This window comes from Rissa tridactyla, chromosome W (assembly GCF_028500815.1).
Source record: "Rissa tridactyla isolate bRisTri1 chromosome W, bRisTri1.patW.cur.20221130, whole genome shotgun sequence".
Classification (NCBI taxonomy): domain Eukaryota; kingdom Metazoa; phylum Chordata; class Aves; order Charadriiformes; family Laridae; genus Rissa; species Rissa tridactyla.
In genome coordinates this window covers 16757573-16785156 of record NC_071496.1, presented here as the reverse complement: position 1 = coordinate 16785156, position 27584 = coordinate 16757573, and the positions used below count along the sequence as shown (strand labels likewise).

Below are 27584 nucleotides of genomic sequence, written 5' to 3'. Positions count from 1 at the left end.
GACTCCAAAACCCTAGGGGTCGACCTCGGGTCTCCCCTGGTGCTTTCTGCCAGAGTCTCCAGGTAGGGCCGTTCTCCCCGGCTGCGGTGTAGAGCACATTTTTAACATCTTGTCCTGCCCGGACTGGCCCCAGGGCCACTGCATGGACTATTTCCTGTTTGATTTGTTCAAACGCTTGTCATTGCTCAGGACCCCATTTAAAATCATTATTCTTCCGGGTTACTTGATACAGAGGGCTTACAATCAGACTTTAATCTGGGATATGCATCCTCCAAAACCCCACAATACCTAAGAAAGCCTGTGTTTCCTTTTTACTAGTTGGTGGAGACATAGCTGCTATTTTGCTGATTACATCCATTGGGATTTGATGGCATCCATCTTGCCATTTTATTCCTAAAATCTGGATCTCCTGCGCAGGTCCCTTGACCTTGCTTCGTATTATGGCAAAACCAGCTTTCAGAAGGATTCTGACTATTTTACTCCCTTTCTCAAAAACAACTTCTGCTGTGTTTCCCCATACAATGATGTCATCAATGTATTGCAGATGTTCTGGAGCTTCACCCTGTTCCAGTGCAGTCTGGATCAGTCCATGGCAAATGGTGGGGCTGTGTTTCCACCCCTGGGGCAGTCGATTCCAGGTGTAGTGGATGCCCCTCCAAGTGAAAGCAAACTGTGGCCTGCACTCTGCTGCCAAAGGGATTGAGAAGAATGCATTAGCTATATCAATTGTGGCATACCACTTGGATGCCTTGGACTCCAGTTCATACTGGAGTTCTAGCATGTCCAGCACGGCAGCACTCAGTGGTGGTGTGACTTCATTCAGGCCACGATAGTCTACGGTTAGCCTCCACTCTCCATTAGATTTTTGCACTGGCCATATGGGACTGTTAAAGGGTGAGCGAGTCTTGCTGATCACTCCTTGAACCTCTAGTTGACGAATCAGCTTATGGATGGGAATCAGTGAGTCTCGGTTAGTGCGATATTGCTGCCGATGCACCGTTGTGGTAGCAATCAGCACCTGTTGTTCTTCGACCCTCAACAACCCCACAACAGAAGGGTCCTCTGAGAGACCAGGCAAGGTAGACAGCTGTTTAACTTCCTCTGTCTCCAAGGCAGCTATGCCAAAGGCCCAGCGGTACCCTTTTGGGTCCTTAAAATACCCTCTCCTGAGGTAGTCTATACCAAGGATGCATGGAGCCTCTGGGCCAGTCACAATGGGATACTTTTGCCACTCATTCCCAGTTAGGCTCACTTCAGCCTCCAGTGCAGTCAGCTCTTGGGAACCCCCCTGTCACCCCAGAAATACAAATGGGTTCTGCCCCTCTATAGCTTGATGGCATTAGGGTACACTGTGCACCCGTGTCCACTAGAGCCTTATACTCCTGTGGGTCTGATGTGCCAGGCCATCGAATCCACACCGTCCAATAAACCCGGTTGTCCCTTTCCTCCACCTGGCTGGAGGCAGGGCCCCTCTAATCCTGGTCATAGTATCCGTTACTCACTTCTTGCAGAAATGACTTGGAAGTTCCTTCAAGAGGATCAGAAGTAAGATCAGGCCTTCTGCTCTGTCTGGGGAACTGCCCGCTGGAAACTGGGGCGGCACTTTTCCTGGAGGGATCCCCTTTTGTGGTTGTCCTTCCTTGCAACTCCTGTACCCATGTCTTCAGGATCCAAGTAGGTTGTCCATCCCACTTCCTCATGTCCTCCCCGTGGTCACGCAGGCAGAACCACAGGGTGCCTCGTGGTGTGTACCCTCTGTAGTCTCTCTCGAGTGGGGAAATGCCTGCGCCTCCTCCTAATAGCTGAGATGCTGGCCCGTACAGGTGGGGAGTAGGACATATTCTCTTCAAGTTGCTGGACCTTCCGTGACAGTTTCTCCACAGCCGAGACAAGGGGGGAAGAGAGACTTTCTTCATATCACCGGAGCCGGCCAGCCACCTCATCCACCGTTGGTCCCTCTTCGCCTTTCCATTCCATTACTGCCAGTGAGTTGGCATATGACGATGGTGCACTCTGTACAAACTTCTGCCACATGGGCCTTGTGCATTGCACCTCATCAGGGTCTGTGGGTAACTGTGCATTGTCCAAGTCATAATAAATCATCTTCTGCATGGCTACTTCTCTCAGGTACTGGATACCTCTTTCCATGGTGGTCCACTTGCTTGGGTGACATACATCATCTTCACTGAAGGGGTACGTTTCCCTGGGATAGGGATCGGGTGATTATCTCTGGTTCTGTTTCTTCCTCCTGTTCTTGTGATGGCCCCGGTTCATCATCATCCCTTACCAAGCAAACTGATTTCTTCGTGTAGTTCTTCTGTATAGGGGCAACTGATACCGGCATGGGTTGGTTTCCTTGTTCAGATGCAGTGCCTGTCACAGGGGTTGGAGTAGCTGCGGTGCCTGTTTGTTTGGTGTCCCTCTCTTTCCCCTAGGGGTGCTGCATAACATTGAGAAGTATTTGGTAGATACTGGCCAGGGCCCAGCACAGCGCAGTGAGTTGTGCCTCTTTAGAATAGCCACAGCATTTTCCTTTCAAATATTCTACCACTTTATCAGGGTCCTGTAGTTGTTCAGGGGTGAAGTCCCAGACCATTGGAGGTGAGAAGTTCTCTAGGTACCTGCCCATGTTCTCCCACATGCCGTGCCACCCCTGACTATCCAGCCTCGGGGCAGATCTCTGGGTGGTAGTCTTAAATAGTTGTTTAACCCTAAACAAGACCTGAAACACATTCAGGAGACATAACAATAGGAACATGCTGGTTTGAGCATCCCAAGGATATTCAAAATTCTCAAAAGCTGTCATACCTGGCCCAAAGGAGAAAAGGGAGGCAAGAGAGCTGAGGAAAGTATCCCCCCCTGTTTCCCCCACAGATTGAGTGTGATTAATAAATTCTGAGAGACGGCGCCCGAGGTACGGGCAGGAAAGCAATGCTGCATAAACACCTCAACATAACCACGTGAACAGTGATGTTATCATATCATAAATTGATATTACACAGGACAGCAAAATAATAATCCTGATCTCTCTCCCAGAGGTGATAAAGAGCACTGCGGGGAATACATAGAGCATATAAGAATTTACATAACACAGCCATGAGAACAAACAAAGCAACATGGTGACCAGCGACTATTTAACTAATATAATAAATGTGTATAACAAATTCATTTTAACACACTTTGGTCAGATCTGTCATTTTCTCAAGCCTTTGTGCCCCACGTTGGGCACAAAAAAGGACTGTCGTGGTTTAGCCTCAGCAGACAACAAAGAACCACACGGTCACTCTCTCAGCTTCCCACAGCTGTGTGGGAGAATCAGAACAAAAGGCAAAACTCGTGGGTTGAGACAAAGGCAGTTTAACAGAACAGCAAAAGGAACAAGAAAACAACAACAATAACACGGATAGAGGAATATATAAAATACAATTACTGTACCACCGCTCACCGACAAGACCCAGGAAGCCCCAGCCCGCTCCCAAGCAGTGACTTCCTGCCCCCTCCCCTGGCCAGCTCTCCATTATAGACTAGGCATGGCATGGAATACCCATGTCACGCTGCCAGATCCTTGGGTAAAGTAACCCTATCCATGATGGAACGAGGACAGTCTCCCTCAAAAGTTTGAGGCTTACCATATTCCGTGCTTGTGGTGAGTTCACCTTGGCTGGATGCCTGGTGCCCACCAAGCTGCTCTATCACTCCCCCTCCTCAACTGAACAGGGGGAGAAAAATACAACAAAAGGCTCATGGATCGAGATAACGACAGGGAGAGATCACTCGCCAGTTACTGTCACGGGCAAAACAGACTCGACTTGGGGAAATTAATTTAATTAATGGCAATCAGAAGTCAGAGTAGGGTAATGAGAAATAAAAACAAATCTTAAAACACCTTCTCCTCACCCCTCCCTTCTTCCTGGGCTCGACTGCATTCCTGGATTCTCTACCTCCTTCCCCTGAGTGGCACAGGGGGGACAGTGAATGAGGGTTGCGGTAAGTTCATCGCACGTTGTCTCTGCCGCTCCTTCCTCCTCACACTCTTCCCCGGCTCCAGCGTGGGGTCCCTCCCATGGGAGACAGTCCTCCATGAACATCTCCAACGTGAGTCCTTCCCATGGGCTGCAGTTCTTCACTAACTGCTCCAGCATGGGTCCTTTCCATGGGGTGCAGTCCTTCAGGAACAGTCCTTCAGCGTGGCGTCCCCCCACGGGGTCACAAGTCCTGCCAGCAAACTTGCTCTAGCATGGGCTCTCCATAGGTCCACAGGTCCTGCCAGGAGCCTGCTCCAGCACAGGCTTCCCATGGGGTCACAGCGTCCTTTGGGTGCATCCACCTGCTCCGGCATGGGGTCCTCCACACGCTGCAGGTGGATATCTGCTCCACTGTGGACCTCCATGGGCTGCAGGGGGACAGCCTGCCTCACCATGGTCTTCACCACAGGCTGCAGGGGAATCTCTGCTCTGGCGCCTGGAGCCCCTTCTCCCCCTCCTTCTTCACTGACCTTGGTGTCCACATAGTTTTTTCTCTCACATATTCTCACTCCTCTCCTTTGGTTGCCATGTTTGTAGCAGTTTTTCCCCCTTCTTAAATATGTTATCACAGAGGCACTACAACCGCCGCTGATTGGCTCAGCCTTGGCCAGCGGTGGGTCCATCTTGGAGCTGGCTGGCACTGGCTCTATTGGACATAGGAGAAGCTTCTAGCAACTTCTCAGAGAAGCCACCCCTGTAGCCCTCCCTGCTACCAAAACCTTGCCACGCAAACCCAATACACATGCATCATAAATCATAAAATGTTAATTTGCATACATTCTGTGAAGCTTATGATTTCTTTGGCATTCCTGATTTTTTTTAAATAGCTGTCATGTGATCTCTGTGGGATATATAATTAGAAAAATTTTCAGATATATAAATACATTTCCTGTCTGCTAGTATCTTACAGCAAACTGTACTTTTCTGCCTATCAGCTTTAGGGTTTCCAGGGTCACACTGAGATTTTTATTTGTTTTTTTTTCTGCTGCTCTTATGATACATCATACTGAAAGAGGAGCTGTTAAACTCTTAGCACAGAGAAGCATAGTTTGTTTTAAACTGATACCCTTTTAAAAAGAAACAAACTTGGATTGTGTACCTGAGAGAGAGTGTCCTGCAGCCATGGATTTCTAGCCTTCTTGACCTGACAGGGGTCGGTCAGCATTCACGCTTCTTCTAGCGGATGCTCAGCGCTATGTTGAGCCTTTAATTGAAGAGACATGTCTGCTTCTGCTCTGCTTCTGCTTTGTGAGCCATAAGCATTGTTTGCCATAGCATCCTAGATCATAATTTGAGGATCGCTGTGCTAGAGATAGAGTTCTATGTTACTGCTGCCCAGAAGGTGCGCTTTTTTTTTTTAACACATATCTTATTTACACCAAGATTTTGCTGCTTTTGCTTTGTCCACAAAACTAACGCTACAAACACCTAAAATGGGGTTGATTATATTTGTACCAAATGAGTTGGAGTGCAGACAACTGTCAGGTTTTTCAGAGATGTGGTATGAGTCTGTGAGTAGTTAGTATGGGGTTCCTATGGAGTGGGTTGGAAGCTGTATAGTCACAGGGACAGCAGTGAAACTTTGAGGGACCCTTGAGGCCATGCTCATGGGGAGCATGTTTTGTTCAATGCCTCCATCTCCAGACAGTAGGAGCTCCTGCAGTCTGCATCTGTCTTAAAACAGTCCAGATCTTATATGGCTGTTGGTCAGGGGAAGGCATTTTGCTGTGTTATTTGCTGATTGAATGGCCTTTCCTTCTCTTCAGGGAAGAGTAGTCTGGATGGATGTATCTCATCCACAGTCATCCATGACCCCTGCTTGTATCACAATGTTAAGTGGTTGCTTTTGAGCAGCGGAGATGTGATACAGACCTATCATGTAGTTTGGCTTGAGGGATTAGTGGAGGCCTTTGTCTAATGAACATAACTAGTTGAACAGTTCTTAGACTTGAAGGTTTGGGCTGCTGAAGGAAGTCCTGGCAAGAGTTATTTCTTTAAATGCAACTGTTGAATTAATAGCGTTGAGACAAATAAATCTCGTGGTTTGTCATTAGTGCTGGCACCGTTACAGCATGCACATTCTTGGACGTGCACCGGCAGTAGTGAACTTTCAAGTTGTCAATGGAGTGTGTGCATGAAGTTATCGCTGCTTCCATTCTCTCTTGCATGCAAAAAACTTGAAATATCAAATCCTTATAATTGCCTTTATGAACGTGAGTTGTGGAATCTGGGCAGTTATTTGTGACTAGTCCTCTGTTAGTGTTTAGGTGCAGTGGTCATGCCAAATTTATTCTAGGTGGCAGTGCTCTCAAAAAATAAACTATTTTATACCCTGTGCGTTCATTACATACAGTAAACATCTTATTTGCTGCTTGTGTTAATTTATCTTACCCCCCCATTACCTTTGTGCCAGCATGTTTAAGGTACTGTGGGTAAGTATTTTCCATTTTAAAAGTGTTTTCTCTAGTTTATAAATAGGCTGTTAACATTAGCTTCAGGCTAAGTGGTGGCATGCAAAGTTTTGACTTTGTAATAATTTCAAAGTGTGTTGTTGATCTGTTTTTAGAGTGTTACAATGTTCAGAAGAATTGAATGTAGGATACTACTTTGCCATCTTAAAGGAAAAACATTTCTCAAAAGACAAAATTTGAATGAGGTAAACATGGTTTAGACTTTTGCTTGTCTTGGGGGGGGGAGTAACCACTGATCTAAGTTATGAAAAAATAGCTAATGGGCACAGTTGGGAACTACTTTCCATAAGCATTTCTTGTTGTTTGGTAGGCAAGATGAAGGAGAGGTGTTTTTCACTTTACACAGTGATTATGTGTTTGCCAAGTAATATATTAGTCTGAATAAATCTTAGCTGGCAGGTCTGCAAGTTAATTTAAATGACTGCTAAAGATAGAGGTTATGATTCTGATTGCCAACTTAAAGTTACATAGTAGGAAGTTATCCACATAGGTCTTGCTCACTGAAGACTCTCCAGCTCTCAGAACAAGCTCTTCCATTTTTTTTCTCTATAAATAAATTCCTCTGCTGGTCTCTTCTGGGAACGTAAAACAGCTCTTGAGTTGTTTTGGTTTTTTTTAAATAGGAGTATAAAGATGATTCTTGTAAACTACTTGAAAAAAGGTCAGTGGATCAATATTAAGGAATGCTTCTGTTTTCCAAATACAGTTGGTAACACGTTTTCTAATTTTAAGATAATGTGTGCATAGTGGATGAGGCATGTATGGTGTTCTCAAAAGGTACATAGCAGAAAGCTATTCAGAGTTTTTAAGCTTTAGGGTGTTTATGTAATCCAGTTCTGATATTTTTGTATTTTCTGTAAAGGATAAACAATACCCAGTGTTGATCTACGGTTGCATTTCAATCAAAGCTTTCAATTGCAAGTGTGAACTTAAAGTTAGTATTTTTTTAACCATTAGAATTCTCGACAGCAAAGATATTTTTAATATATGCAATGCAGGTTTGGATTTTTTTTAATAAATTTTGTTAAAGTACTATTATTCTATGTTCATAAGAATAGCCTATTTTTTGAGCTGGTGATGTGTTTGTTTGGATGTCATGTTATTGTGACTTTTGAATAGGCAGCTAAAAAGTTTACTGAGAAAGAATTATTCCAAATATTTTTTCAGCTAAAGTTCAGTTTATAATAGCTTGCTGTATTGTTGACTGAGTCACAAATGGATGCAGCTCCCTTTGAATGAGAGGTTTTTTTCCTTAATTTCTTTTTTTCTGTGTCTACAGGAACATTTTAGAATTTTGAATTCTAAACTACAGAGAAAAAAGAATCCAACAGTCCAAAATTTTAGATTGAATTACTATTTATAGTTAATTTAAAATTTATATTGTACTTTTTTTTTTTCATTTCCTTGAGCCACACCACCATAAAATCTCAGCATAAATTTTCTTCCCCCCCCTCCCATCATTTTAAATGGCTGTTTGTTCTGATTAGGTTTTGTTCGTTTGGGTCAGTATCTTTTAAAGTACATCTTTAGACTTGGGTAGATTGAGGAAGATGCTTTGTAACACAGGGTGACAGTAGAAACAAATTCAATTTGTGAGATGCTATTGATGATGCTTATTTAATGCAGTAAATTTGATGCTTATGCTGTTGAATTAGTGGAACTCACTATTTCAAAATTTGCTTTTGACTTGAGTAACTAAAAGCTGACCTGCTGCTGTTTCTCTGCATGCCACCATTGTTTCTCTTCTTTAGTGCCTTACAGTTTGAAGCTTCTTTTGTTTTATTCTGAAGTATATATTTTCTATGACAAAACTCAGAAGGATGTCTGAAGCATATATACTTTTGCTAGCAAATACTAAATTGTAGTAATGTGAATTTTTATTTATCAGGCAGCTTTACAGTCCCAGAATGTTTTTACTTAATGGATTGGATGCTGTCAAACAGATTTTGGCAAAAATTACTTTGTAGAATTCAGTGACTTAATGCTTGCCTCCTGATGGCACTCTGGCACAGTTGCCTTCCAAAAGTAGGGCAGCTGAAAAAGCTATTTTTTGGCTGTTAAATCATTTTTGTGGTGTGTTTGTTTCTGAGGTGAGTGTTCAACAAAAACAAAATTACTTTGCAAAAGAGCTTCATTTGGTATGTTGTCTTAATGCTCTTACTGCTTTTCTAAATGCATTTTTGCAGAATGCAAAGCCTCTGTGCATTGAAAATGTCAGCAGAGCTTGAATTACTGGTCATGTGCTGGTTTTAAAACAGTAAAACATTTCGAACTGCAGCAGCTGAAGAGCAAAGGTGAAACATGCCTGCTCTATAAATAGTAGTGAACATATGCTTTTCTGCCTGCGTATCTTTTGTTGTCTTTAGATAATAATGTGCAAGCTTTTTATTCTAAAGGTTGAAACACTAGAGTTTTTGGGGTATCTTGGAATGGATAAATACTTTCAGCAAAGGCTTGTAACTTTGAGTAAAAGAGGAATTTTCCCTTTGAAGGGAAATACATATTTGGAGTGAAGGCTTGCAGCTTTTAGCTGAAGAGACTTTTTCTGCTCCTTTATATCTTAGTGAAACGTCATTATCTTTGAGTCCCCATGCAGGTGATTCCTTTTGCCTTCTTCCAGAAGCATGTAACATCTCTCTTCTTGGCAGGCTATAAATTACTGCTGGTGAAAGCTTTCTAGCAAAGCACAGAGTGTCAAGCTTTTGATATTTTGATTGGAGAATGTTAGATGGTTAGGTTGAAAAAGATTAAGGCTATGTCTGCAGTAGGGGAACGGCCCTCCCTGTTGAGTACTCTGCAGCGTTGTGGGCTAGTGGAGAAGGTGTTTGATGTCTGGTAGGTTAAATTATAACAGCCCTACTAGGGCTTCTGAGCTGAAATTTCATTAATTGTTTTGTCGCATGTTGAAACCTTTTTAAAGGTCATATTTACTAGCAACAATTTCTTTCTTTAAATACACAAACAGAAAAAGAAAAAGAAAGTAGTTCTTCATAATTATCAAACATAGTACATCATTGGGACAGGGAACTACTGGAGCGAGTCCAGCGAAGGGCAACCAAGATGATTATGGGACTGGAGCATCTCCCTTATGAGGAAAGGCTGAGAGAGCTGGGACTCTTTAGCCTGGAGAAGAGAAGGTTGAGGGGGGACCTGATTAATGTTTACAAGTATCTAAAGGGTGGGTTTAAGGAGGACGGAGCCAGGCTCTTTTCAATGGTTCCCAGTGACAGGACAAGGGGCAATGGGCACAAGCTAGAACATAGGAAGTTCCATTCAAATACACGGAAAAACTTCTTTACAGTGAGGGTGAGAGAGCACTGGAACAGGCTGCCCAGGGAGGTTGTGGAGTCCCCTTCTCTGGAGATTTTCAAGACCCGCCTGGATGCAGTCCTGAGGGATGTGCTCTAGGCAATCCTGCTTTAGCAGGGGAGTTGGACTAGATGATCTCTAGAGGTCCCTTCCAACTCTGAAGATTCCGTGATTCCATGATTGCACCGTAGTTAATACTTCTACATTTTAGGCTTCAAGGGCAGCTTATATTTTTGTTTAAACCCTCTGTAACTTAAGAAGGGTGGGTTAGGTAACTTGACTGTATTAGTGCTGTTATTGTTTAGATCAGGATCTGTGTTTATAAATGTTGCTGCTTGTAACATGAATTATCAAAAAATCTCAGTGGAGAGGGAGGGGGAGCTGGGAGCTGAGTTTGTGTCTGAATGCAAGTAGGGACTTAAAAGCGGGTCTACTGTTAACTCTAAATATTTCTGGAGACACTCATCTGTCCAGGAAAATTTTAACCTCTTGAATTCTTGAATTATATACTGACAAATTAAAAGTGACAATATTGTTGGAGTAGCTGGTTGAGCACTTTAAAAAAAAAATAATTGTTTAATAGAAAATCTTTCATTGGGTTTTTTTCTATCAGAATTAATAGGAGTTTAGCTACTTACTGAGAGCAGGAAGGAGTGGGACCAGGCCCTTTCAGTGTTCAAGCTTTTCCTCAGTTCATAGATGAGAGAGAGTTTTATGTATGCTTCATAGGAAAGTGATATTAAAATAAATAAATAATCTCCTGTACAATTTCATTGAGACCACCAATCCAACTCCCATTTACTGGGAATTAACCTGAAACAGAGCTGGCTAAATTTTAACAAAGCCTCTTTTTTTGAGAGGGCATGCATGGGAGCATGCTGTGACTATTTAAAAATCAAAGGGAAAGGCAGAGGGAGGAGTTCATGATGTGAGGGGCAATTCCACTCCCCTTCTCTGTATAAGTGTTGAGTGGAGCCAAGAGCAAGAACACCATGTATGCCTGGGCTTCTTCGTCCTCCCCTCCTTCCTCTCTGTGCATTTTACAGCTTACTGCCTCTTCAGCTTCAACTTTACTTTACCAGTTAAACATCCTCTTGCAAAATCAAGGTTAGTGTGTGTGTATGGCCTTCTTCAGGTTAGAGTATCAGAGTACTGCAGTTGAATGTAATCCAAACAGTGATGCTGACTGCACAACCTGCTCTGAAATGTACAGCGTAAACAAATGGAAAAAATGAGATTTTCCTCTTCATTTCCTGTAGCTTGAAGAGATTTTTAAAAACAATTGAAGATGCAACATTTTGGACTAGAGCTTTCTTTTTTCCTTTTTTCTTTTATATATTTCTTTTTTCCACCTAATTTTCTTGTGATATTGAGTCCTACAGTGCACTTTTCTTATATTTCAAGAATACTAAATCAGTTTTGGACTTTGAGGGATTGTAGTTTTATATTATTTCCATTATAAATAGTTAACATGTAACACCTTACTTGTAGTATCTGTTCCAGATTTTATATGCACAGTCTGTTCAAGTTTAATACTGATACAGCATATGAAATTTGTTTGTATTGCTCTGTATCTATATCTCTGACTTAATGCTTGAGACAAAGATCAATGTCATGTATACATAAAATCCAAAAGAAATACCCAAATTCTGCAGTGATAAAGTATTGAGAGCCAAACCTGGGTCTTCATGTTAGGAAAAGAGAGATGGGTTTAGGTCTGATCTTCAGAGAACAGAGTTTGAGACCTTGGTTCAACAGGGTGTTTTGTCGTGTAGTAGCTGAAGTGAACATCTTTCTTATGGTATACCATACCTTCTTACAATATAAGAAAACCCAGCTCTTTTGCCTTATCATGCCAAGTGGAAATGCAGACTTCTGAAACAGTGCGTGTGTGTCTCATTCAGTATTATAAATCTGATATCCTGTGTATTGGTAACTGCAGCAGTTTCTATCTCCAAAGAGCTACAGAAACATAGCTGCCCTACAAGACTGCTTGGGTTGAAGGTGAGCATCAGCTCAGTGGTGGGAGAGGTGAAAGCAAAGAGGTTAAGTGACTTGTGTCAGTGAATCAGTGGCAGAGTTGAGATTAGGACCTGGGTTCATGCCACTGGAGTGCACTACTTCCTTCTTACTTATTCAGAGAATGGTTAAATTTGCTAGTAGGTGCAGGCTCCCTGGTGTGGGGTTTGGAAAATTGCTGCCAAATTGATGAGCTACTGGGAGTTTCACATTGGTCTTAATTGGAATGCAATTCTGCTTCTGCAGCTATCATTTACCAAATAAATGTTTTTCTTACTATCAAACTTTTATGAATGTTGTGATGGAATGGCAAAGAGGGCTTGTAAACTAGCTCCTTTTGATTTTATTGGAGATGGAAAGGGTACATATGAAAGGGTTCATCATATTTGTAACTAAAGCAAGTCCTTTAAGATATATCGTTTCTCAGAAATAGATGGAGGTTATTGATAATGAGATATGGTATTTTACTTAATAATGTAAGCGCTTTTTTTTTCCCCCTTCACAGGTTTCCACTTAAGTGGCACAGTAACAGAGCCTGCAATGCAGTCAGAGCCAGAAACTGTTTGCAATGTAGCTATCAGCTTTGATCGTTGCAAGATTACCTCAGTGACCTGTAGCTGTGGAAACAAGGACATATTTTACTGTGCCCACGTCGTGGCACTCTCTTTATACCGGATCCGCAAGCCAGATCGGGTCAAACTGCATCTTCCCATTTCAGAGACACTCTTTCAAATGAACAGAGACCAACTACAAAAATTTGTACAGTATTTGATCACAGTGCACCACACAGAAGTTTTGCCAACTGCTCAAAAACTAGCAGATGAAATTCTTTCTCAGAATTCAGAAATCAATCAAGTCCACGGTAAGTTTGATACTTGTTCTTCCTTTTGTTTCATTCCCTCTTTGGTTTTGAGCTTTTTTTTGTGACGTTCAGGAGCATGACCTCCTGAGGTCCCTTCCAACCTGAATTATTTTGTGATTTTTATGGTGTTTACTAAAGAGGATTCTGTTACCGAATCTTTGCTTTAAGATGTTTAGTAAGTAATACTTTTTGGAAAAGAGAAAAGACACATTTGCTAGATACAGAGTAGGTGGAATAAAAGAAGGGAGTCTTTCTGATAACGGGGCTCATCTGCAGCCTAGCCCCTCTCCTTAGGGTCCGGTGACCCTGGCAGGCTCTCCTGGTTTGAGCGACACAAGACTAATTTATCTTCTAATGCTTGGGAAAACTACACTTTTAGAACACTCTAGTGTCTGAATTTGTGGAAATATTTATTTTATAGCCAGCTATAGTATGTGGGTTTCAAGGTCTCAGTGTTTTTGAGTTATCCAGGTGCAGGGATGAGGAGGAGCAAGACCTGGGCACTTGACCCAAGTTGTCCAACAGAATTATTTCATACCATGAACATCGCATTCAATATAAATTAGAAAGTTTGCTGAGGAGTTCTCTCTCTTCTATGATGGCTGCGATCCTGAGAACTCCTTGCCCCAGTGCCCGACCCCTGAGGCCTTCCCTTCTTCCTGAAGCTGTAGCACTCGCAGTGTCCGACATTTGCTGTCCACTGCTGGGAGTGCACAGCTTCCTACTGATATAGTTGGCTGAGTGTAATCTTTGTATATTTTATATTGGTATCGGGATCAATATTGGTTCTTTAGTGTTATTAATCTTAATTATCTAGTCTTATTCTATTAAATCTATTTATATTTCAACCCTCGTGTTTCCTTGTTTTTTCCTGATTCCCCTTCCCGGGTGGGGAGGGGTCATCGGGTGACAGAATAATTGTCTAAATGACAATAAATTGTTGTGGGTTACTCAAACCATAACACAGGCCCAGGCAGGTGGTGCTGCAAGAAGGTGAATTTTGGGAGCAGTGCTCTTCTTTGGCTTTGAGGGCTATGGGGATGTGGACAGAAGCAAGATGATTGCTCTAGGTTTTTGAATGTTTTTAAGGCACAAAAGCACCTCTTACATTTGAGAAAATTTGTTCTGATTTTCTCATGTGACAGTGCTACAGCTGTACATGTTCTTGATGATTTCAAAACTGGAGATCTGTCTAATCTGTGGTGTCTAGTCTCTGTACTGAAGACAATAGTAGGTATTCATACTGATACCCTGAAGTCTGTACTGCATAACTGTTGGCTTCACATTGGGTTTCAATTCAGGAATGCTGACTCAAAGCTGGATGTAGCTTTGGATCCTGCTTAGCTGAGGCTTTTTTCCCCCCTGTTAACTTTTGTATCATCATAGCAGAGAAAGCTGGCAGGTGTGTAAGGCTAGGAAGATAACAGTCAGGATGACAGATTATCAGCTGCATTTTTCAGCTTTGGATCTATCTTGTCTTAGATATGAAACTCTCACTTAAAATAAATTGTTCACAAGATCAAACTACATTCCTGAGAATTTGAGTGGAAATAGGAAAATAAATGCAAGATTGGGCAACGAGAAAAACTTCTATAAGTATGTCAGAGATAAAAGGAAGACTAGGGAAGATGTGGGTACACAAGCCCATGGGACCTGATGAAATCCATCCACGGGTCCTGAGGGAACTGGCAGATGAAGTTGCTAAGCCGCTTTCCATTATATTTGAAAAGTCGTGGCAGTCTGGTGAAGTTCCCACTGACTGGAAGAGGGGAAACATAACTCCCATTTTTGAAAAGAGAAAAAAGGAAGAGCCAGGGAACTACAGGCCTCACCTCTGTGCCTGGCAAGATCATGGAGCAGATCCTCCTGGAATCTCTGCTAAAGCACATGGAAAATAAGGAGGTGATTGGTGACAGCCAACAGGGCTTCACCAAGGGCAAGTCATGCCTGACAAACCTGGTGCCCTTCTACAACGGGGTTACAGCGTTGGTAGATAAGGGGAGAGCAACAGACGTCGTCTACCTGGACTTATGCAAAGCGTTTGACACTATCCCACATGACATCCTGGTCTCTAAATTGGAGAGATGCAGATTTGATGGATGAACCACTCAGTGGATAAGGAACTGGCTAGATGGCCGCACTCAAAGGGTTGTGGTCAACAGCTCGATGTCCATGTGGAAACCAGTGACGAGCGGTGTTCCTCAGGGGTCGGTACTGGGATCAGTGCTGTTTAACATCTTTGTCAGAGACATGGACAATGGGATTGAGTGCACCCTCAGCAAGTTTGCCAATGACACCAAGCTGTGTGTTGCAGTCGACACGCTGGAGGGAAGGGATGCCATCCAGAGGGACCTGGACAGGCTTGAGAGGTGGGCCCATGCAAACCTCATGAAGTTCAACCAGGCCAAGTGCAAGGTCCTACACCTGGGTCATGGCAATCCCAGGCACAAATACAGACTGGGCAGAGAATGGATGGAGAGCAGCCCTGAGGAGAAGGACTTAGGGGTGCTGGTGGATGAGAAGCTCAACATGAGCTGGCAATATGTGCTTGCAGCCCAGAAAGCCAACTGCATCCTGGGCTGCATCAAAAGAAGCGTGGCCAGCAGGTTGAGGGAGGTGATTCTGCCCCTCTGCTCTGCTCTGGTGAGACCCCACCTGGGGAACTGTGTCCAGCTCTGGAGCCCTCAGCACAAGAAGGAGATGGACCACGAAGATGATCAAAGGGCTGGAGCACCTATGCTATGAGGACAGACTGAGAGAGTTGGGCTTGTTCAGCCTGGAGAAGAGAAGGCTCCAGGGAGACCTTATAGCAGCCTTCCAGTACCTAAAGGGGGCCTATAGGAGAGATGGGGAGGGACTCTTTATCAGGGAGTGTAGCAATAGGACGAGGGGTAACAGTTTTAAACTGGAAGAGGGGAAATTAGATATTAGGAAGAAATTCTTTACTGTGAGGGTGGTGAGGCACTGGAACAGGTTGTCCAGGGAAGCTGTGGATGCCCCATTCCCTGGAAGTGTTCAATGCCAGGCTGGATGAGGCTTTGAGTAGCCTGGTCTAGTGGGAGGTGTCCCTGCCCACGGGACAAAGATCATCCAGTTAGAACTAGAACCCAAACCACTCTATGATTCTGCACCTGGGTCATGGCAATGCTGTAGCACCATCGTAGAAGGCCACCAGATTTGTCAGGCATGACTTGCCCTTGGTGAAGCCATGTTGGCTGTCACCAATCACCTCCTTATTTTCCATCTGCCTTAGCAGAGATTCCAGGAGGATCTGCTCCATGATCTTGCCAGGCACAGAGGTGAGACTGACCGGCCTGTAGTCCCCTGGCTCTTCCTTTTTTCTCTTTTCAAAAATGGGAGTTATGTTTCCCCTCTTCCAGTCAGTGGGAACTTCCCCAGACTGCCACGACTTTTCAAATATAATGGAAAGCAGCTTAGCAACTTCATCTGCCAGTTCCCTCAGGACCTGCGGATGGACTTCATCAGGTCCCATGGACTTATGCACCTTCAGGTTCCTCAGATGGTCTCAGACCTGATCTTCTCCTAGAGTGGGCGTTTTTTCATTCTCATAGCCCCTGTTTTTGCCTTCTGCCGCTTGGGCGTTGTGGTTAGAGCCCTTGCCAGTGAAGACCGAGGCGAAGAAGTCATTGAGTACCTCAGCCTTATCCATATCCTGGGTGACCAGGTCTCCTGTTTCCTTCCAGAGAGGGCCCACATCTTCCCTAGTCTTCCCTTTATCTCTGACGTACTTATAGAAGTTTTTCTTGTTATCCTTGATGCCCCTAGCCAGATTTAATTCTATCTGGGCTTTAGCTTGCCTAATCTGGTTCCTGGCCACTCGGACATTTTCTCTGTATTCTTTAAAGGCTTAAATCAATAGAATCAGTGTTTCTATACGTCTTTCAGTTCCTATGTATCTGAAGAGTTGGAGGTATCTTTGCTTTTCATGTTCTCAGGACTTCTTTGAAATCAAGTTTTTACAAATCTGACCATGTAATTTTCCTTCCCTGCCAGTATCCTTTTAGTATTGGCTACAGAGGTAATGTGACCTGGTATTTAAAAGTGATAGATTGTGTTATGCGATTCAGTTTCTAACATCTTCTCAAAACCTAACAGAGATAGAGATTACACAGTTGTGACAGGCCCAAAATCAAAATGTCAAGTTAACTTGAGTCTTGGGCATGCTTAAAATACCTTACATCTGGTATGGTGATGCACTACCTTGAGTTGTTTCCCTGACAGTCTAGATAAGTGCTTTTCAACCCTTTCAATTTTAATACCTTTTAAAAAATATCCAGTGAATGTGTAGGCTTCTTCAGAAATATGTAGATTGTTAGATGGTGCAAGAACTTGTTTTAGTTTTGTCAGCCTTTAGAAGAGGCCACAAGTGGCAAATCACTGATCTCAACTGCAAAATTTGAGTTAGAGCAACCTGTGGCTAAAGCACTGCCTGATGTAAATCCAGTCATTTTAGTTGGCACTAGGCTAAATCAGGTAGAGTTGCTCTGAATTGACTCTGTGCTGATGACATTGCCTATGTAAAAATGCTCCTTCAGAAGCACCACAGTCTTATACAGCTGTAACTCTTATTTATGATGGAAATACCTTTAGTGCTTAAGGAATTTGTATTTGTTTGGGGTGGTTTGTGGTTTTTTTACTCTTTGTTTAGCTTTGCAGAGCCATCACAGCTCAGAGGCACTGAGGTGATGATTTTCCTCGTGTTCATCAATAGCAGTGCTCACTAGCAGTCACTTAAACCTGAGCAAGATTGCTAAAGGTACAAAAATTACACAGGTGTTTTGGGGAGAGTGGTTTTGACATTGCAGTTGTTGAAATAGTATTTAAAGTGTAATTTTCTTTGTAAAAGCATTCTAGAATCGCTGCTGAGATGGGAGGAAAAAACTCCCCTTGATTTTAATGTTTTATTATAAAATATTGTTTATTTAAATACCTTTTCATAGGCTGTCATTTCAAAGTGCTTAGGACTACTGAGGAGAAATTTGGGTCTATTTTAAAGAACCTTTAGATTAAAGTCAAGATATTCAAAATGGAACAATACACAAGTCCAAAAACCTCTGCAGTACTCCTTTCCTCTGGACCCACAAACCTCTCTTCTTTATATGGAACATAATGATTTATTTTCTTTCTGTTTGCAGGTGCTCCTGACCCAACAGCAGGTGCTAGCATAGATGATGAAAACTGCTGGCATTTGGATGAGGAACAGGTCCAAGAACAGGTTAAACTCTTCCTCTCCCAGGGTGGATACCATGGATCAGGGAAGCAGCTCAATTTGCTTTTTGCAAAGGTATGTTGAGTACTCTAAACCTTCCCTCTTCTCTCTCCCCCCACTCCCCCAGCCAGTCTGTACTCGTTCACATCTTACTCAAAGTCCTGTTGTTCTAAAAAAAGACAAAGCCTTGGGAACATGATGGCAAGATAATAATGTAATGGAACACAATCCAGTGTGCCTTGAGATCAGTTTAAGGATATGAAGTAACATTTCAACTGTCTGCAGCTTTGTTCTCTTCCTTCCTACCCCCAAAATATTGGAGAAACCTGTAGAAATTATGGTCTTGCAGCAGCTTGCATAATACACCTGTGGATTACTTGTGGAAGAAGTGTGTTTGCAGAATTGCAATGGGATACTGAAACTAAAAGTTGTTGTTAAAATTGGGAAGGCAGACTATTTTTTTTAACTTAAAAATTTCACATCAGATATATAAATTATATTTCTTATTTAACAGATATGGAATGTTTAACACTGCAGCATATTGTCTGTACTGTGGTTTGGTTTGTTTTTTTCAAGTTTGTATTAAAAGACTCATTTCCTAGGTGCGAGAGATGCTAAAGATGAGAGATTCAAATGGAGCGCGCATGTTGACATTGATAACAGAACAGTTCATGGCTGACCCTCGTCTGTTGCTTTGGAGACAACAAGGAACTGCAATGACTGACAAGTATAGGCAGCTCTGGGATGAACTGGGTAAATGCATAGACTTCAAAATCGTTTAGGTGTTCATGTGTATAATGAAGAAACAATTACATATATGTGATATAGAGACACTTTATTGTGGTAATAGGTAAAGCAGGTTAGAGTTTTCTGCAGGTTTGCTTGTTCAGTTAAGGCTGGGTAAAATTGAATTTTTGATCTACTACATGAGACAATTACAGTTGGAGGAGAGGAAGCATGGTATGAAACAAGTATGATTGCAACAGGTTGTAAGTACCCGAGGATCTAAAAAGAATAAAGCAAAAAGTGGAAATGTAGCTACACAACTGAGGGGAAGTATAGAAGCCACTATCGCTAAACCGGAAAGGTTAAGGAATAAATCAATTCACAACTAGAGAGAAATAGAAAGCAAAAAGAGAAGATTCATTAAGAGTATGAGACGATAGCAATAAAGGAAAGCAGAAGTCCATTACTGAGCAGGAAAGGAGATCAAATAACAGAGGGCTATAACAATTAACACTGCTTTACAAGAAAGGTCAGTTGTGACCAGATACATGACTTGTACAATGGAAAGAGGAACACAGGCTGAAATGGGAAAGGAATATTTAAACTGGTAAAGTCTGAAGACACTTTCTCTAAAGTGTTCCAGAAACTCGCTGACACAGTTTTGAACTGCTGCTTCAGAAGTTATCAAAATCTATAGGAATTTGTGGTAGGGAGGGGAAATTAAAAACAACTTGAAGGCAAATGTCACCAATATTTTAAAGGTGGGTAGGTGAGTGGAAAGAATAATATTAAGTAACCACCAGCATTGCTTTCCTAGATGTAAAGTACTGGAACAAACTACTAACCATTTGGTATGTAAGCATATAGAAGATAAAAGCGATAAAAGACAACATGAATTATTTAAAATACAGCGGTAAATCTAATTTGTTTCTCTAAAAGATAATTCACTGAGTGTATGAGTGAAGGAATTAATGTGTGTATCTTAGCTGTAGTAGGGTTTTGGATGCTGTCTTGGAGGCTTTCTCAAAGCAAGTTGAATACACACAGCCTAAATGGAATTGCCTTGTGATTCATGGAACTTGGAGTAGTTACCTGTGCTCTCACTCACTCTGGAAAGACACTTCAAATCTAGATTTACAGGAGTCTGTCTTGAGATGTGTTCTGGTCAATATTGCTATTCCTGACTTATGTGGCATGGAATATTAAAATAAATATATATATTTAAAAAAAACCAAACCACCCCCAAAAAAACCCAAAAATACTCCAGCCAAAAAACAACAAAACAACAACCCAAAACTTACTGATGACACCACTTGGGAGAATATGTAAGCACTGCAGAGAACAAAGCCAAACCCATAATGCTCTTCGTACATTTTAAAGGTCCAAAATCAAGCTAAATGAAATTAAATCCAAGCAAGAATAACATGCTTCATTTAGAAAGGAAAAATCAAAAGTAAAACTTAAGTTTTCCACTGTTAAAGGTTAAAGATGACCATGATTGATTGTATGTTGTCTGGTGGGGCTAAGACTTGTTCAAGAAGGATTCCCCAGTTCAAGAAGGACAGGGAACTGCTGGAGAGGGTACAGCAAAGGGCTACCAAGATGATTAGGGGACTGGAACACCTCTCTTATGAAGAAAGGCTGAGGGACTTGTGTCTCTTCAGTCTGGAAAAAAGACGGCTGAGGGGGGACCTTATCACCATTTGTAAATACTTAAAGGGTGGGTGTCAGGAGGATGGAGCCAAGCTCTTTTCAGTGGTGCCCAGTGACAGGACGAGAGGTAATGGGCACAAACTTGAACATAGGAAGTTCCACCTAAACATGAGGAGGAACTTCTTTACCCTGAGGGTGGCAGAGCACTGGACCAGGCTGCCCAGAGAGTTGGTGGAGTCTTCGTCTCTGGAGACATTCAAAACCCGCCTGGGCGTGTTCCTGTGCAACCTGCTCTAGGTGACCCTGCTCTGGCAGGGGGGTTGGACTAGATGATCTCCAGAAGTCCCTTCCAACCCCTACCATTCTGGGATTCTGTGATAACCTGCTTAGCATAAATTATGTTCATTCTAAATGAAGCATTAGGATAATAAAGCACTGTCTGTCTGTAGTTTATATTATAGACTTCTTTGGTGGAAAGCCTTAATATCAGAGCAGGCAAAGCTCTGTCAGAGAGCATAGATATAACTACTTTGACTTCAAGTATATCAACCCTCTTAGCATGTAATTTTTATGATGCCTTTGCTTGCTGGGGCATAATGCTTTTTGCCAAGCTGGACATGTACACAGCAAAATTGCATCCCACCATACTGAAAATTGGAGGGTCTCATGCTTCGTTGCTTATGTGGGTTGAGCTGGTAGGTGGTGGGAGAGGCAGAAATGTGTTCTCCATCTGTTACCTGTAGCAGTCTTACCACATGCTGCCAATAAACATAAAAGGTTTTGTTAATTTTTTTTAGTGGCTCCTCTTCTTGTTTCATCAGTTTCATATTAATGTCATCTTCTTGACAGCACCTATCTGAAGGTGGAATCTCTCTGCCTGCAGCATCAAATAAGCAATATTTTAGATTAATTGAATTGATTAGTTTACCTCTGTTTAATCAGAATTGTAGTTGCCACTCCCAAAAAGCCCCAGTGCAACCTCCAGCCTTGCCACTACCTCAGCTGCTGTATTTGCAATCTGAGGCAGGCCCTGTTGTTTCAGTCCTGAACTGCTCTGTCTCCTCTAACAGTATCAAAATATGTTGATCATATACCACAGTTTCAATTGCAAATACATTTCAATTGCTTCAGGTGTGCAGTAGGCTAAGGATAGAACTTGACTTGGTTCTTTCACCACCAGCTTGTGTTTATGTTGCTAACCTCTCCATTTCTTCCCCACACCAGTAGGATTCCTTCTACTGGTGCTTAGCAAGTTCCCAGAAAATTTCTGTTAATTGGATGAATGTCTCCAACTTGACTTCTACCTTGTGTGAAAATTAGAAGCTGCTGCCATGTTTTGCTAGGATTTCACCTTGAGTTTCACTCTAGTTAAACACATCCCTTTTTCCAGGTGAAACATTCATGTGAATGTGCAAAAGTTGAAGGAGGTTTTAAGGGAGACCAGAGTTACAATAGCAAACTACAGAAGGAAGAGCAGGATGTCCCTGGCGACCCTTGGTCTGTGACAGTAGTGGGAGAGAACTCAAACATTGGGTTTAAGGGGGCGATGGTATCATTATGTTCTAAAATAATGTTGGTTTCCTCTCTTGTCATCTTCTAGGATGTCAGAATTAAAATATCTCTAAAGGGAGTTGGACAGGCCTTTACATGCTTAACTTTTTGTGTTATCTGTTCAGAGTAATCTGGGAGTGGCATATATGTATGCCTTAAAAAAATGCTTTATCTATGATCTCATTTATTTCGCAGATAGGTAGCAACATTGTAGTTATGGAGATTTTTAGGACATGTAAAGTATGTAAATATAGAATCTTCATAAAAGCTTGCTTGCTTGCACTGGTATGCTGTCTGCCAACCACTAGGCATATGGCCACTTTGTCAGTTCCATTTTGGCATAGGTTTTTAAGCATACTTAAATAACTAAAGCTTTGCTCCTTGACTGGGTGACTTGAGCCTTTCAATTAGAACTTAACTGATGCTTCCTGCCTGGCATTGGACATTGGCCAAGGATACTGGAAGGACACATCGGGCTCTGATTAGAGTTCCTGCTGAAGTTTATGGCAAATTGTGTTGAATTCAGTAGAAGTCAGATTGGGTTTGTATGTTTAAAGATGCTGATTTAAAAAACAAAATTAAATACTTCACATCTAAGTATGAGCCTGGCAATTTTCTAATACGAAGTCCTAATTCTGTAAGCAATTTATGATTCAGAGGCCTCAAGTTAAATAGCTAGTTATGTGTAAGGTTTTTTCTTGTGTTTTAAAGCCTCTAGATCAGGAGGAAGAATATAATTATGCTCATCAGATTCCCCTATTGTACATCAAAGAATAGGTTGAGCTAAATGCTCCAAAGGTGTAGTATTGGAAAGATTAAGATTACAGTTCAAAGCTATGAGACTTGCTCATATACTTCTCATGCTAGAAGAATTTAGATGCAGCTTCAGTGATGCGCTGGTGAACACTTCCAACTTGCCACAGTAATACATGAATGCATTTTCCAGAGTTTAGAGTGGAGTTGGAATTCTTCATGTTGTTGCTGTTTAAATGGTGTCTAGGTAGGTAAATTTCACGTGCTGATCTTTATGTGTTTAACTCTTGGTGACCATGGTTGAAAAACTTCAGTATATCAGAATGATTAACTATCTGAAGCCCCTTAGTTTTTTCTTTTATTTAAATTGCATTGGTAAAATGGAGGAATATGGAAATGCACAGTAAATATCTTCTGATGCCTGTTGAACTGCAATCTCAGATTTGAAGAAAAGGTCAGTTAACCTTCTTTGTACTCTAGAGGGGAAAAAGTGGTCAATGCAATCTTACTACAGCAGTAATTTGTTAATATTCATCCATCAAAAATTAAGTAAAAGTTTCTTGTTCTCTACAAAAGTGAAAAAATTTCCTTAATAAATGGGGAAAATTTGACTTTGTGCCCCAGTTCAGGAATCACAATGGCTGTGAGGCTCTGCTTTGGAGTTAAATGTTGAGCACTGCCAGATGCCAGACATTGAAAAGAGGCTGAGTTTTGTTGGCAAATGGGATCTGCAAGTTAATTAGTGTTTTCTGCAGGCTTCTGGATGTGAAATGAAATTGGAAGCCCTTTAGCCACATGGATAATACAGGACCTGAATACAAATGTCACATGTCACCATCAGGGCCCACTGTGAAACAATAGTGTTCCCACTCGAACACTGCGCCATTACAGGTCATTTAAATATGGGGATTGCATTTAAACTAAAAGCCCCATTTGCCTTTTACTGCAATTTAAATGTCCTCTTAGCCAAAGCTAAGTGACAAATTAAAGTTAAAAAGTGCCCACATTTTTAAAGCTGTAATGCAAAACAACCTTTTATTGCTTCTCATGTGCCACGAATGAATCGTTATACTTGTCAACCCTAAACCAAGCCATAATTGGAGCGGCTACTGTTATCAAAGCAGGGCTGCTCTTGTAACAGCTTAATAAAGCTGAAACTGTTAAACTAAATCCCAGATGCTTAACCTGATGAAAGCAGTCAAGTAGAAGAGTCTAAGACAAGTATCTACTACTTGGTGGAGTGTGGGAGCCAAACAGCTTGTCAACACGTAGATTACAGGATCAGATATATATTTGAACTACCATTTTCAATATCTTTATATCTTCTTGTTTGCCTTCACAGTGAAGAAACTTTACATAATTTGCATGTTTCAAAACAAACATTTCTAGTAGATTTCCTCCATTTTTATATTTAAGAACAGCTTTATATTTAAAAACAGCTGTTTTGTGAGTCAATTATTAGTTTCTTATGGAACAAAAATATGATGGCTGTGTCATGGTATGGTGGGTTGACCTTGGCTAGATGCCAGGTGCCCACCAAGCCACTCTATCACTTCCCTCCTCAGCAGGACAAGGGGGAGTAAATAAGATGGAAAAGAACTCGTGAGTAAAGATAAAAGCAAAAGCAAAGGCCGCATGCAGAAGCAAAGGAAAACAAACGATTTATTCTCTACTTCCCATCAGCAGGCGATGTCCAGCCACTTCCCGGGAAGTAGGGCTTCAGTACCCATAGCGGTTGCTCTGGAAGACAAACCTCTTAAAAACTAATGTCATCCCTCCTTCTCCTTTCTCTTAGCTTTTATTGCTGAGCATGAGGTCATATGGTATGGAATACAAAACTGGGAGGGGTGGCTGACACACTGGAAGTCTGTGCCACCATACAGAGAGACCTAGACAGGCCAGAGAGTTGGGCAGAGAGGAACCTTATGAAATTCAACAAGGGCAAGTGTAGGGTGCTGCACCTGGGGAGGAATAACCCCATGCACCAGTACAGGTTGGGGGCTGACCTGCTGGAGAGCAGCCCTGTGGAAAGAGACCTGGGAGTCCTGGTGGACAACAGGATGACCATGAGGCAGCAATGTGCCCTTGTGGCCAAGAAGGCCAATGGCACCCTGGGGTGCATCAAGAGGAGTGTGGCCAGCAGGTCGAGGGAGGTCATCCTCCCCCTCTACTCTGCCTTGGTGAGGCCCCACCTGGAGTACTGTGTCCAGTTCTGGGCTCCCCAGTTCAAGAGGGACAGGGAACTGCTGGAGAGGGTGCAGCAAAGGGCTACCAAGATGATTAGGGGACTGGAATACCTCTGTTATGAAGAAAGGCTGAGGGACTTGGGTGTTTTCAGTCTTGAAAAAAGCCCTCACTATGAGGGCTATGGGGAAAATTAATTCCATCCCAGCCAGACCCGATACACATGGGGAAGAGGGTATATCCAGAGAGCTCTTGCAAGGCAGGGCAATGGATAAAATTGGCAAACTTGTTCTGGGTTTTCCTCATGCTGATCCTAATCTCTGTTGGTTCTCGTATTTCATGAAGTTGAGGAGAACTTCCAACTGTGTGCTCTCCACATTTTAATGCATAAGCTTCTCCTGTCTATCTCAAACGTTTATTGGTATTTAAAGTTTTTAAGTGTAGGAACCTCTTATGATATTGCCATGAGCCTCATTCATGGGATAAAGCTTTTCTGGGTGCTGTGCTTACACTCCTTTCTGTTATGCATACTAAATGGCTTGTTCTCTAAGGTATTTCCTGAGTGGAATAATATGTCTTTGCCTTACTAGTTCTAATAGTCTTAGTCATAGTAGTTTTTCACTAGCACTTTGCCCTATTGTGGGCTGCTTCTTAACTGTTGGAACAGCCTGATGATCTGCTTTGAGTTCACTTTTGCTGCTATTTTGGACATTTTCTGTTTAGTGATATATTTTTGTGTTAAAATTTAAAACTAAAATGTCATTTTACAAGATCATGTTTTGCAGAGAAATAGTACATTGTATTTCCTGAAGAATCATGCTTAAATTTTTATTAGTAACACTTTGTTCCTCATCTAAAACTTAATTCTAAATGTTGAGTTTAGGCAAGGAATCATTATAGATCAATTAAGAGAGATTTAATTACCATTTTGCTATGAGCACACTAATGATTGAGTGTTAAATTGTTGGAGTGGGAGACGGACACGGAGTAACGATGGAGTCTCAATATGAGTATGATCGTTCTCCCTTTATTCCAGTTTTCACAGAGTAGATATAGACAGGCCATAAAAGCACGCGCTAGCGGCAGCTATATGATTGGCTTACAGTCTCTGTTCACGCGCTGTCCATGCAGTTCATTCACAGATCAGATTGGTTACAAGAATTCACATAGTAAATTGCTTAGTCATTAGCACAACATGTTTTCTACCTTCTCAGTTCCCGTTTTTCCCATGTACCAATTCCATCTTCTACCACCTGTTTTGCTCTTAATCTAATCTCTCATAGTAGGGAGGCTGGCTCACGTGACCATTTTCTCTCAGACACATTCCTACAATACCCCCTTTTTCTTCTTGAGCAAGCCAGACCTTATGCATGGCATTTTCTATCATGTCAGTCACTTTGCGGAGAACACACGAGGCTACCATAATCAATAATAATATAACCAACAGTAGCATGAGCCCTTGTTTTAGGAAGTCTGATAACCGTCCCGTTATACCCCATGAGCTTAACCAATCATCGAAACCATTTTTGACCACTTTTAATTTGGACATGTTATCCTTCAGATCCCGTAACTGCTTATGAATGGATGATGAGTGGTCGGAAAGGTTCATACAACACATACCTTCAAAATCTTCACACCCATGACCCTGAGCTAACAGCAAAAAATCAATAGCCGCTCGATTTTGCAACGTAGCATGCCGAATGCTATCAGCATCAGTAAGCAAGCTAGATAGGATTTCAGTTGTAAGGTTTATCTGTTTACTTGCCCAACACCCTATCTTATTCAACATATTTAATGCCGTTGCTGTTCCTAGTGAAGGAAGAATACTTAGCCCTATTCTTTGTCCGAGATTCGAAAATGTTATATGGTCGTCACAGGATGGAGTGAAGGTATGAACTGTTCTCTTGGCTCTGTGGTTACTGTGTGGTCTGCTCACTGTGTCTTTGGCCGTATGCAGGCCTCTGCTCGTAGATCTGCCACATCTCCCCCTTTTTTGTTTAACACCAGACCATTTATTAACAAGGTCACCATGACTCGTGCTTCTACTCGTTGTGACGCTCTTAGCAGGTTATATACTAAACACAATTAAAAACAGAATCAAAAAGAACCCTGCTAAGGCAATAAATACCCAGATTCCTAAATTTAGCCCAGAAAGCCAATTTCTTTGGATTTACCCACGAGAAATCCTTTTGTACTATTTCAAATACATTGTGGTTCATTAAGTCTTGAATCTTTAGTATTTGAGCTTTTAGCTGATCATGTAAAGGACGAATATTTTTTTTTTTTTTGCAACGACATGTCAAATTGTGATAACCAAGGGTCAAGGTCATCCTTTTTGATGGGGACATGTATGTGGCTTGGATCCATTCCAGAAAGCTGGTGACAGCACAAACGACCCTGGGAAAACAATCGCGGTAACATTTCAATCATCATAGTTACTGGTTTTGAAAAGGTATGTGGCAAAAATACCCACTCTAACGCAGTCAGGCCCTTTGCGAGTGCATCATCCCACTGTTCTATCAGGGCATAAAGTTGAAATTCTTGTAGGAAGGTGTTCAATGCGTCTTGCAGCAGTAGTCGACTATATCTTATCTGCAACATGCTGTAATGCCTTCTGAGCTGTTGGGGTTAATAAACATAGAACTTTTGGGGGGGGGGGGGGGCGGGCGGGGGCAGACACAGTGCTTCAGGGCATCCCCTGTACCTTCAAAGTGTGCTCATGTCTCTCTCCCCCTCTCTGACCCGAGACAGCCCCCTTATATCCTGCACCAGATTGAGTGGAGAAGTACAGGCTAGAGTCG

General features: G+C 42.1%; 1 protein-coding gene across 2 annotated transcripts in view; it reads left to right on the top strand.

The window, feature by feature from the left end:
* Positions 1–27584, top strand: part of LOC128901933 (zinc finger SWIM domain-containing protein 6-like) — a 160044-nt gene that overhangs the window by 73990 nt on the left and 58470 nt on the right. For both annotated transcript variants that reach the window (XM_054184079.1, XM_054184080.1), the window contains 3 exons: positions 12330–12686; positions 17843–17991; positions 18519–18669. In XM_054184079.1, coding sequence (XP_054040054.1) covers positions 12330–12686; positions 17843–17991; positions 18519–18669 — 657 coding nt within the window. The remainder of the gene's footprint in view (positions 1–12329; positions 12687–17842; positions 17992–18518; positions 18670–27584) is intronic.